Source organism: Gossypium raimondii, chromosome 10 (genome assembly GCF_025698545.1).
Source record: "Gossypium raimondii isolate GPD5lz chromosome 10, ASM2569854v1, whole genome shotgun sequence".
Taxonomy (NCBI): Eukaryota; Viridiplantae; Streptophyta; class Magnoliopsida; order Malvales; family Malvaceae; genus Gossypium; species Gossypium raimondii.
In genome coordinates, this window is record NC_068574.1 from 50,329,425 (window position 1) to 50,342,230 (window position 12,806).

General features: G+C 33.1%; 1 protein-coding gene across 1 annotated transcript; it reads left to right on the forward strand.

Moving 5' to 3' along the window:
- Positions 1-687: 687 nt before the first annotated feature.
- Positions 688-1,415, forward strand: LOC105774940 (uncharacterized). Its single transcript, XM_012597507.2, has one exon. The coding sequence runs from the start codon at positions 783-785 to the stop codon at positions 1,413-1,415; it is 633 nt and encodes a 210-aa protein (XP_012452961.1). The 5' UTR covers positions 688-782.
- The last annotated feature ends 11,391 nt before the right edge of the window (positions 1,416-12,806 follow it).

The following is a 12,806-nucleotide window of genomic DNA, read 5'->3' on the forward strand; positions in this document are numbered from 1 at the left end:
TTGTGTAATTTTGTACATGAAATTTTGATTTGATCAAATTCGATAAATTATTAGCACAATTATTGATATAATACCATCGTTTTATGTTTATATATTGTATACACAAATAATTATATTTATATAATATAAAAATAATTTGATATATTTATTTCTTTAAATGTGTAAAACTGAATCAAAATTAAAGTTTCATGTATATATTTGAACCACAATAAAAGTTTCATATGTATACTTGCACCAAATCAAAGTTCATGTATCAAATTACACATTGAATAAAAATTTATGTATAATTTTGAGATTTATCTTGAAACGAGATTCCAACTTTTTAACCCAATGGAATTATATTAAAAATCATACCCTTTATTTTGTCAAAAAATGCATACCCTTTAATTTGATTAAGTGTTTTATACGTAATTAGCTAATATTTAATATTTTAATTATTAAAAATTAATTAAAATTCAATTCAACCGAATGAATGAATAATCAAAAGATATTATCTATTTCATTTTGGAAGAGTTTATTATTATTATTATTATTATTATTATTATTATTATTATTATTATTATTATTTTACATCAAAGAAAAGAAAAGATATGAATTAATGTAAGAAAATTGCATGAGCCTAAATTACATACCCACCAAACTTAGACATAAACAGGTTATTTGGCCTTGAAATATTCTATTCCGATCTTTACCAGGCTTCAACTTCGGATCTTGAGCACACACTCTCTTAAAATAAAAATATCAAATAATTATCACCCACTCCCACGAATTCAGTTTCCCAAATGTGGAGTGACAGCAGTAGCCATGAGATTCAGCCACACAAAGGTCTCCAAATCAAGCTAGATGACAAGTTCTTCTGCAGGCTAATGTCCAAGGAAACTTCCATGTCTAATTCTTCTTCAATGGTCTACTATGGATCAGCTTCGGGTGCTATTCCATTCATGTGGGAATCACACCCTGGAACCCCTAAACATCCTTCCCCTCACACTTCTCTTCCTCCTTTAACTCCCCCTCCTTCGTATCATTCACCGTTGAATTCAAACTCGAAACCGGTGCCAAAAAAGAACTCGAAATCGACCCTTTTCAGCTCCATCGTTCGGAAGCTGATCAGCGCTGCTCCAAGGATAAACCATGCTTCTCCTTCACGATGTTCTTTATTGTCTTTATCATCACGGTCTAATGCTTCCATGAATAGAAAGTTATCTCATAGACTAAGGGGCTATTTTTCATGTTCATGTTCAATATCACCCGTTCATAATTGCATGGATGATGATGATCATGCTGGTGAACGACTCAGATCATCAGCTTCGACGTTGTGTTTTGGGATTAAACCAAAGACTCTGAATGAAAGTAGAGGTGGTCGGTCAATGATAAAAATGAAGAAAGCATTGCTATCATTTGTTAGCTATGACTGATCAGGTCAAGGTACTATTGCCTAGACACAAGTTAAGTAATTAATTTCATGGTATTTCGTTTTTATCATTTTGCTTTTAGGTGTATAGTAAACATCATATGTTATCTAGACTCGAGATGAATGTTAGATGCGGGCATATTCCGATATAACTGATATTTGATCTTCTATAATTTTTTTTATATATTTCATATATTATATCTTAATAACAAATATATATTAAACATGAATACTTAAAATAATAATAATCCTCCTAACTTAGTTTATAATTTGAGCTATTAAATCTACATTATTCAACCATCAAACTCAACAAAAACCAATAAAAAGTCATGGTGTTGTTGTAATTTATACTAGCATTTGGTGTATAGTTTATCTCTAATTAAGTGCATTCAATTGTAAAAACAAAGGAAACCCAAGTTTAATAATTTTTAGTTATTTTTCTCTTTAATTAATTCTATTTTATTTTTAAAAATTCTTTTAAAAGAAAATCAATAATCCTCTTCATAACTTTCATGTATGTGCACATGAAGATGCATGCTTTATAATTGTGGCAATAAATAACCATGTGGGACGCATTTATTCACTCTAGCCTTTGTCTTGGGTGTATGCGTTTTCAGACTAGCATGTAATGAACAAACAAAATAGGAATGGTGAAGAATCATTTAGCACTAATGTAACTTCCTTTTTAGCCACTTGGTTAGGTTACCGTAGATTAGAGATATTATTAGATTGAGTTGAACTGGATTGAAATTAAGTATGAAATTTGTATCATTTTAATTGTTTAAGTTAGTTTTAGTCAGAAATTTTCAAATCTTAAACTAGAGACATTAAGATTGGGATGGATTGAATTTAAGTATAGCATCATATCATCTCTATTAATATTAAATATTTTATTTGTGTTTATTTATTGTTTTGAGTCTATCGGACACTAATTGATTGGACAATGATTAAATATCTTTACTTTATAAAGTAAATCATATTATTTTGAAGGTGCTTTTGTTATTTTATATCTTTTATATAAAAAATAGAAATATAAATACACATAATAGGATTTGAACCCAAGCCACTATAGTTTTCAACATTTGTACTTTACCATTCAACAAAAGTTTTGTTAAGTATTTTAGAGAGAGTGTCCTCTTCAGGTAGGTTAAACTGTGTATTTATATGATATGGTTACTGTTCATAAATATTACATCGTAGGTAGGTTCCCATACATGTCGACACGTACCCTATACTAGGGTTAACACGTGCTTGCATGGTGTGGGCTTGCCTATTTAATAGAGCGAACCCATATCATGCAATCTTATCATAGAAGGATGTGAGCTCCTTACATGCGAACCCTAGGTTTGAATTGTATAGAGTACGGGTCAAGACCCAATCGGGTACTCGGGTAGATGGTTATAGCAATTTGTCTACCACCTAGTTTAAAGAAGAGTTATAAAGTGACTTTTCTTTGAACTTGATTTTACGAGATGAGAGGTCACGTAAGGAAAAGCTTATTATGTACACATTATGTTTTAACTTGTAACGTACACTTCGCCATGTGTTAAGGAGTGGTATAGTTGTACACAGTTGATTGTGCCCCTATTCTCGAAGACATGAATCGTTAAAGCACAATACCCTTTTAAAAAGAGGTTGCCTGAGCCTTAAAAATTAAACTGTTTGAAATTGAGATTTTGGAGAATAAGCCGCTGTTGAGAAGAACAACATCAGAGGTAATTTTCTTAAAATTTCCATCGTTCTTGTGATTTTTTCTGGGTTTATTAGAACATAATGGTTAGGAGAGGAAGTGTTCATCTTATTCAGGACTTCTCTTCATGACATCGTAAAATGAGTACTTCTGTGGAGGCAAAAGCTTATGTTTACACAACCAAAGAGGAAGAAATGAGTCGTATTTTGGCTACTCGGGGAATTCAAATACCTGCTTACAATTTTTCAATCCCCGAAGGATTAAACTGACTGAGTGATACCACCGATGGGAGTTTCCTACTTCCACTGTACGTGATAGAGGTAGGTTTCCATTTACCACTCCACCCCTTCTTCTGCCACCTTCTTAATGAAAATAGGATAGCTCCAAAATAGTTATCTGGCTTTTTGTGGTGGGTCAAAATGACATATTTCATTGGATATAGTCGACGGGAGGAAGTGCCATTGATTTTTGTTTTCCAGAATTTGTACCAGCTAAAAGCGTGCAATGGGTGGTCCGGTGGGTTTATTTTATTTATCTCTTCAAGATGTATAATCAATCATCTCGAATTGGTCTTCGAACCTTTGTTTAAACTACTGCAAGTACATATGGGTTAAGTATAAGCTTAAAAGTGGTTTTGATTTTTTGACTGAATGGTCGAAACCTAGCAAGAGTATGTGCTTGAAAAAGCAAGAAATTATTTCTGAAATTGGGTGGGGTCAGTATTATAGACTTCGCAAGGGTTGCATCCTAAATTTGGAGGAGGTGCTAACTGTTAGGAATGTGTTCCAGCATTTCCTCCTAAATTTGAGCCCTAATGGATGGCGGCCTATTGATAATGGTAATGGTACGAACACCATGAGAGTACTGTCTGCGTAGTTTGCGTGGCCGCATGGAGCACTGATGATTTAGGGGTCATACTCTTATGGAGGAAAAAGGAACCTAAGAATTATTTTTATAGTTTTTGTAAACTAAAGCCTTGTCCGTGGTTCTCGAAACCTTCAGGGGATCCAAAAAGTGGTGCAAACCCCCTTATGCTAATTGCTAGTGCTGATAATACATTTGTTGGTGATGCAGTCACGGTTCGCGGTGTTGAAGAGAGTTCAGAAGAATCCACCAATTTATCTAGAGAGATCGACGATTACGTGGACGTGTGATCTTTTATGCAAAATGTGCGAGGTGGTCCCTATATTACTGTAGTTGGGGAAGGGAGTGCGAGCAGTAGAAAGAAACAGAAGACTACTGCAGGAACTACTAACCTTGTATTGAGTAGTGAAGATGAGGGTAGTCCAGCAATGGAGCTTCGTTAAAAGAAAGAAAAAGATCGTGTTGCAACATCTGGCGATGTGACCTCTATTGGTACAATCCCTACTATAGTTCATTCTCCCTCTAACTCTCTTTTTGATCTTCAAACACCACCAAGACCACCAACTGTAGATACATTCGGGGTAATTGTTGATTATGGCCCTCTTGGTGTTTCCATAAAGTTTACTGCTTTTGGTCATGAAACATGAACATTATTCCTATGGCGCGAGCATCTTAGCATGCAAAAATTTTCTTATAATCCTAGTGAAGTGAGCAAACAATGGAAAAATTGCATGCCTGAAGAGGCAAAAGAGCATATATGTCCGCCTGGATCATCTAGTTGTATAAGGAAACCTTCCTTGCAAGAGCTTATACTTTCTTTTCAAGTTGTCTTTGCTGAAGCTGGCATGGTTAGTGTGGGGCTCGCTGAGGGTATTGACGACGTAGAGGTGAAAAAGAAATAGACTAAAAATTCTTACTAGTATACCATGGGGGCACTAGAAAGGGCTTGCAAATTACATAATAGCTTGGATAAAGAAAACAAAAAATTATTGCAGCTGAATAGGAGGCTACGAGAGCTTCTTTACCTTGCTAAAAAAGATATTGAAAATTTACATGGAGAGATCATAGTTGAGAGAGCTGATAAGGGTGTCCTAGAAGCAACCATGAAAAGGATGGGCGAGTAACATAAACTTACTATGGCTAATGTGGTGAAGGAGCATAAAGAGGCTTTGGAGAAGTATAAAAATGATACCATGCAAAGCTTTCAGGAATACTTACCAGTTTTAAAGTGTAAATTCCTCTTGCAAGCTCAGGTTGTTGGCGACCCCTTCGATGCTCGCAAGGTAAACTTTGATGCTCTTAGTCATATCATAGGTGCCCCGTTGGATTTTGATGTTCACTTCTCTTCTGGAGCAACTTGGGAGGAATTTGCATAAGAATGGAAGAATTCTAGCAAACTTTACTTCGCTGAAAATCCTGTTGAGACAAGTGTAGCTCCCACTGCTGGACGTGAAGAGGGTGAAAATGAAGGAGAGGGTGAATGAGAGGATGGACAGTTCACTAAACCTGAAGATACTAATGCTAATTCTTAATTTTATTGTTTCATTGTTCTTGTCTCTTTTTAATTTGAAATGAAAAATCTATGCTTATTTTGTATTGTAACGATATGGTGTTTAATTGCGAACTTGTTTGAGCAAACTGCATAATCAACTTATCACCACAAATGAGTCAACAAATATAATTTAGAAATGGCTAACATAGATAAGATTGTTCATAATGTTGAATAAAATGAACTTGGGGTGCGATCTTATATCAACGAGTTGTTTGAAGAAGCGATATTAAATCAACTATATCAAATAAGACTGTTCATGATTTTAAATCGAATGAACATAGGTTGTGATCTGAAATCAACGAGCTATTTAAAGAAGTGATATTAAATCAGCCATCTCAAATAAGATTGATCATGCTCTTAAATCAAATGAACATAGATTGAGATATTAAATTAGTAAACCTTAATAATGTCATCTGCGATCTTAAATCAAGGAGCTATTTGGAGAAGCGATATTAAATCATCTATCTCAAATAAGATTGTTCATGATTTATAAAGTAAACAATATTTGGAAATAGTGTATCTTTATTAAAAAGAGGGACATATCATTCGTACATAATATATTTTTAGATGGCCTGTATTCTATGTACGAGGCAAAATAGAGCCATCTATATTTGCTATTTTAAAAGCTTCACAGCCTATTTTTTCTACAACTTTGTAGGGTCCCTCTCAATTTGGGGTTATTTTTCCTTGTTACAATACTAGACTGGCTTCAGTATTTCTTAAAACAAGATCTCCTACTTAGAATTGCTTATTCTTTACTCTGGAATTATAGTATCGTGCAATTTGTTGAGCTTTTACAGCATTTCTGACCTCTGTTGTCTCTTTGACTTCATTGATGAGATCTAAGTTGAGTCGAATGGCCTTCCACTTGTGCTGACTGATTATTTGGTTGACGGTGTATAGGATTCTTGAAAAAAAATGTTAGAAGTGTTAATTAATAAATTGAAAGTTGTAACTATAACCTACAAATTTCCTAATTATTCTTTTACGTGCAAAAATTAAAATTAACCTAGTGACATTACCTCTTCGACAACGGTGTTAACAATTTGACTGCGTTAAAATATAGAATTACGAGGCGGTATCCGCAGGTATATGGGTCTAGTTGTAATATAGTTTTATAATGGAGCGGGTGAGTGCTCCAAGGATCGTATCCAAGGGAGGCTAAGACTAGATCAATTTTAACCTACACACTAAAAGATGTAATTAAGACTTTAATTAAGTTATAGTACGAAAATGTAAATAAAAGATTTGTGTGGATTTTTATAGTACTAATAATAAAACAAAATAACAATAAATAAAACTAAATTTCAAGAGATAGAAAAAGTAGAAGGAATCAAATATGATGACGGGTGATTAGCTTGCTTCGACAATCCTGATCAATTATCGTTTCGGGTTCCTTGTCAACCAACTAGTCGTTACCCTAGCAGGATCTTTCGATCTTCCATTAACATAACGAGTCAGCAAGGATTACTTAACTTCCGACCTCATAGTTTAGACTGACTTGGGGTGAAGTTGTTCACGAATGGGCAAGACCAATTTTGGGTTAATTCCCACCTTGATCACTCCCCAGTATTGTTAGGCCTAGGGTTTGTTTCACGATATTCCTTTCCCAAACAGCTAATATGTTGAGTAACATTACAAAACAGTTAATAGATCATGCCTCCATTCGCTAATTCCCCATTGAAGGATTAGTTCCTCATAGCTTTTATAAAAAAATTGGAATAGATGGAAAAATAAAACATGATGAATGGATTGAAGTGTAGAGTTTAAGAAAAGCCTAATTTATATAAATAATAATACGAATCTATAGAAGTTGATCGTCTTTACAAATTAGATCTCTTGAAGGAATGCAATGAACAAATAAACTAAACTCTGAAAAACCTAAAAAAGAAATAAAACGAAACTAAATATAAAGAGGGAATCTAGGTTAATGGAATGGTGTCCATAACATGTTCCTGGACCACTGGTATGTTTGCATTATTCATAGGAGTAACGCAAAACTGCTTCCATTGATGATAACGGACCAAAGTCCAGATTTTTTGTAGTGAATCATCGTGGGTTTGAGCCCTCATTCCTGAAATAGAGGTTTCCCTTGTGACTCTAGAAAATATCTATCCATATTGGCATTATGAAATCCAATGGGGTTGGAATCACGAGGGGTTTCCTAAACAGGAGTTAGTGTGTTCTTACGTGGAGGCATTCTTATTAGAGTCTATAAGCAAAATAATCAAGATATCCAATAGAGCAATAAGAGAAGATTGATAATATTTAAACCTCAACTCTTGTTGAACTCGTTTGCATTTCCTCTTGCTGTTTGTTGATGTTGACTCCTTCTAATGGAGCTTCTTGAATTAGAAATAAGAGATTAGAAACTTAGGTTTTGAGAAGAAGAAGGGTTTTGGAGTCTAAGGGTTTTGGAGAGGTTTTGAAGGAGTTTAAGTGTTTAGAATGATTTAGGTTTAAGTTAGAAAGGTATTTTTATGTTTGAAAGGGTGTTTTTAGGGTTAAATATCGGGTGAAATAAGGATTATTTTACCGGGTTGCACGATTGGGTCGGGTCGACCTTGTAAAAAATTGAAGTGATGTTGCGACACATGGATTCCATGTTGTGACATCCCTGGTTGACTATGTATGTCGCGACATCAGGGTTCGTTGTCGCGACATTGAGGTTCGTTGTCGCGACTGTAACACCCCAAAAGAGGGCTTAGAAGTTTTTTGGGTAATTTAACAATTTTGACCTTAAAGTGTTCAGAATTTTGCGACATGATTTATCAATAATGTTTTTTACTATGATTTTTAGAAGATTAAATCAATTTTTGAAAAAGAGTTTTAAATACCTTCAATTTTGAAAATTGGATTGATTTGTAAAAGAGTCAAAATTGTGAGTTTTTAATTGACAATTAAACCAAATTTTAAAATTCAACCTAAAACTTCCCCCACCTACATATATTTCACGTTAGTTTCTTCTCCTCCCATTCTTGTTGACAACCTTTTGTTTTCCCATTCCAAAATCTAGTCTTTTGATTTCCATCATCCTTACAACATTAAAGCTCCATAATACTTCAAGAAAAACACCCCAAAACACTATAGATTCCTCCTTTGTCAAGCTTGTGAGTTTTTCAGGTTTCCGATCAAACTCTCGATTTTTCATCAATTAATGTAACGATTCATCTTCTCATTAGTTTTAAATGTTATTTAGTTTTTAAAACTAAATTTTTAGCCATTAAATCGCATATTTTAAATAAAAGCCGAAAATTGGATCGTTAATGGTGAATTCTGAGATTTTGCATAAAAAACATGGTTTTAAAGTATTTTTCAACTTGTTTTAACATGATTAGAAGGTTTCTAAACATACTTTACGTTTTGTTAAATAATTCTTGAGTTTTAATGAATTTTCAGAAAATAGCCATAAAACATGTCGAAAAAGTCAATACTGTGAATTGAGTATTTTATTGTAGTTTAAAGCTTGGGAATTAGTCGTAGGTGAATTATAAGATGAACGAAATTGGTTTTAGGCAAAAAGATAGAGTATAGACCGAGATATTTGAGTTTTAAGTTTGCTTTGTTAAAGGTTTTGGTTACATGAGAACTTAGTTTTGGCTAATATTTTTGGATTGATTGTGGTGAGTTCTTAGCTGATTATTGAATGAATTGTTGTATTGAAGTTTCGAATTTGATAGGACCTTCTACAAGTAGAGATAAAGGCAAGGAAAAGCTAATTTGACCTTTCGACTTTTCGATGAAAACGTAATTGGTGAGTGTTGGAATCACTACTCATAGACATGATTCATGTGTTAATTGGGAACTTAGTAGTAGTCTAAACCACTACTCTAAATTTCGAGTGTAATTTTTCTTGTATCTATACTCGTTTTGTGGTTTTGTGCTTATGTGATTATGAAATTGTGCATGGTAATGAAAAGCTCAAACATGTGATATGTGGATATGGTGATTGTTGTGAAAAGTGCAAATGTATACATGATATATAAATATGTTAAATGATAGTGATAGTGTTTTGCAAAAGATGCTAACATGCAGTGATAGTGCACGGATAATCGATAAGTGATATGTGATTGTTTTTCAGATATTTTGGCCTTGTGATCTTAAAACTGTTGGATATAGTTGGCATGCCATAGAATTACGAGTACTCACCTATACGTACAGTGATTTTAGGGTGTTGAGGCTTTGGGATATGTTGGAGGGATAAGGGAATGTGAGCTAAGCTCCATTCAATGAGACATGTGAGGGGAAATAAGGAGAGTGTTAGCTTTATGCTACACTTTTGGGATATGTTTGACTCTATAAGTCTATGTTTGGTGTGTTGGAGATCCGTGTATCCGATGAGGGATGATAAAGCTCACTATATGCTTCATAACTCAAGCGCCAATCTATCATATTATATGTAACTGTATGGAACATGTTTGAATCTATGAGTCTATGTTTGGTGTGTTAGAGATTTGTGTATCCGATGAGTGATGGTAAAGCTCACTTCGTGTATCCGATGAGTGATGATAAAGCTCACTATATGTTTCATAACTTAAGCGCCAATCTATCATATTATATGTAACTATGTGGAACATGTTTTATGCTTAATAGAGTATGTACTATATTGCAAATTTATCATTATATGTGATTTGAGAGAACTGTGATATATGCTTGTTTAAGTATGTGTGTTACATGATATATGTTTGCATGAATATGTAAATACTATGTAGAAGAACCAGTAGATAAAGCATGGTTACGTACTTTACAACACTGGACCTAGGACTATTGTAATTGTACTTAAATGGTTGTCTTGAGGATGCATGATGATATTTTGCGATATGGTTATTCTAATCATTCACTGAACTTGTTAAGCTCACCTACTCCCTTTTTTACCCATTGCAGATTAGTTGTGTACCGGTGTGAGTGGTGTGGTTTTTTGAGAGGTGATTCAAGACAGTTTTGTGTTGTAGGTGTTCTTTATTTACTTACGTTTTGGGGAAAAGGCACTGTGGTAGGCTTGTTTATGGACATGTTATCTTCTAGATATTTTGCTGGTTATAACTTTTGTTTATAAGGTTTAAGAGTTATGATTATGCTTAGGTTATAAACATTGATGATGTCATGGCGTTTCTAGCTCGGACACAATTTTGACGTTTTGAACTATCGAATTTTAGCTTTTGGTTAATTATTTGTCTAAGTATATGATGCATGATGTTTAGAAATTAAATGGGAATGGATTATATGCTTATGTATGCTGCATTTTTTAGGTCTGAAGCAGGGGTATCGATATTCGTATTGTAAAATTGATACCACTGTGTTTTGAAACGTGGGGGAAGTTAGATTAGAGATTTGATATCGATACCTTTGCTTGAGTATCGATACTCGAGGTTAAAATATTGATATTTTAGGATAAGTACCGATAATTTTTGAGACTTTGGGATTTTAGTCGAGAAACAGAATACAAGTTTGGTATCAATTTTCTAAGTGGTATTGGTACCACCTAGGGAAAATATCGATATCCAAGTGTCAGTATCGATACCTATGGACAAGTTTTGGAAATTTTGTTAAATGGACCTTATGCATGTTTAAGTATTATTATACGACTATTTGAGGAATAGTTAGCATGTAAATTTGATAACTAACAAATATTATTGACATAAAACCTATACGAATGATAATAAGAAAGATGATTCTTTTAGATTGGACTTTCACTCATTGTATATGACATGAGACTGTGGTGTGACATTCCGTATTCGAGCTTGGCGACCAGGTCGGGTATAGGGTGTTACAGCGACACACCCTATAGTTTTAGAATTTTTGAGAAACTATCTTCTGTGTTGCGACAAGTTAATGATGTCGCGATATCAAGTTGATTTTTGAATTTCTTTGTTACTGCCCACGATGTTGTGACACAGAATTGTCTGTGTCGCGACGTTGACCTTGTTTCTCAAATTTTCGATCTTCAGGATGCTTCAAGCGCTTTGTTAAACCTGTCTTTAACCCACTTGTAATACATTAACAACTTAGTTAGCAGAGTATTCAATTAGTACAGTTAGTAATAATCAAATGATGGAAAAATGTTAGGTCTTGCTGCCGGACTCGTCCATCTTTTCACAATTGATTCCCCCAAAAAGAATTAGTGCCTAATTAAATTGGTGTTTAATAAGTCATTACACAAGCTCCATAAAAAGGCTTATTTGAGATCATAATTAAGCTTTCCTCTTAAATATCAGTTTGATATTCAAACTTGTACAAATAACACTTCGTCTTTGAACGTAGTTTAAATTTTGGGCAAACTACATCAGTTGTCTTTAAGCTTTATTTAATATTACATTTTGGTCATTCGATTTTCAAAAGCTATGTAATAGTCACTAATGTTATTAAATTGTTACATTTTGTCACTCAATTATTAACTTGCATTAAAAAAAGTAATGTTGAACCTTAATTCAAATGGTTAATAGCTAAATTGGTCCTTGAGCTATAGTTAAAAATTATTTTGATATTAAAATTTTTAACAATAATTGTAATTTTTCTAAATATTTAAAATAAATAATTCATATAAAAAATCAGTTACAACATGAAAAAACAAAAAAAAATTTCATCTAATTTTTCATATCCAATCTCATAAAAAATCATAGCCTTCAAACTTTTACAAAAACTTTCAAACTAAATTCCATTTGCTTTCCATCGTTGATGAACACCTTCAATCAAGTCAACAAGTTCACGTTGTTTAACCCAGAAATTGATTTGCCAATTTTATTTTATTTTATTTTGTTCTCAAAGTCCTAAGATCCCTAGCAAAATATATCTCAATGCAAGATTTGGATTCCACTATTAGATCGATTGTTGCTGTTCTGAGTTTTCAAGATACAAAATCTAGGCTTGCAACATTGTTTTCATTCTTGAGAATTGTAAAAACTTCAACCATCAACGACCTATTTGTAAGATTTTCCTAATAATTATGAAAAAAAAAGAAAGAAAAATATTAAGAAAAAAGAGAGAGAGAGAAGAGCAAAATATTCTATTATATTGTTTGGTTCTTTGGTAAATTTCAATTTTTAGAATTTGAGATTTTTCTTTTAATTTATAATACGCAATACCCTACTTCTTTTCTAAATTCATAATTTCTTTTCTAGTTACTATTTCAGTATTGTAATTTTGGATTTTAAAATTTATAATATAAAATATTCTTCTTCTTCTCCAAACTCATCATTTTCTTTGTCAAATTTCAAGTCAATAGTTAACTTTTAGTTGTAATTAAAACAGACACACACACACACACATATATATATATATATATATATATA

Bases quoted from the DNA above. Each gene is read 5' to 3' on its own strand.
- LOC105774940 (XM_012597507.2), top strand. From the start codon at position 783: ATGTGGAGTGACAGCAGTAGCCATGAGATTCAGCCACACAAAGGTCTC.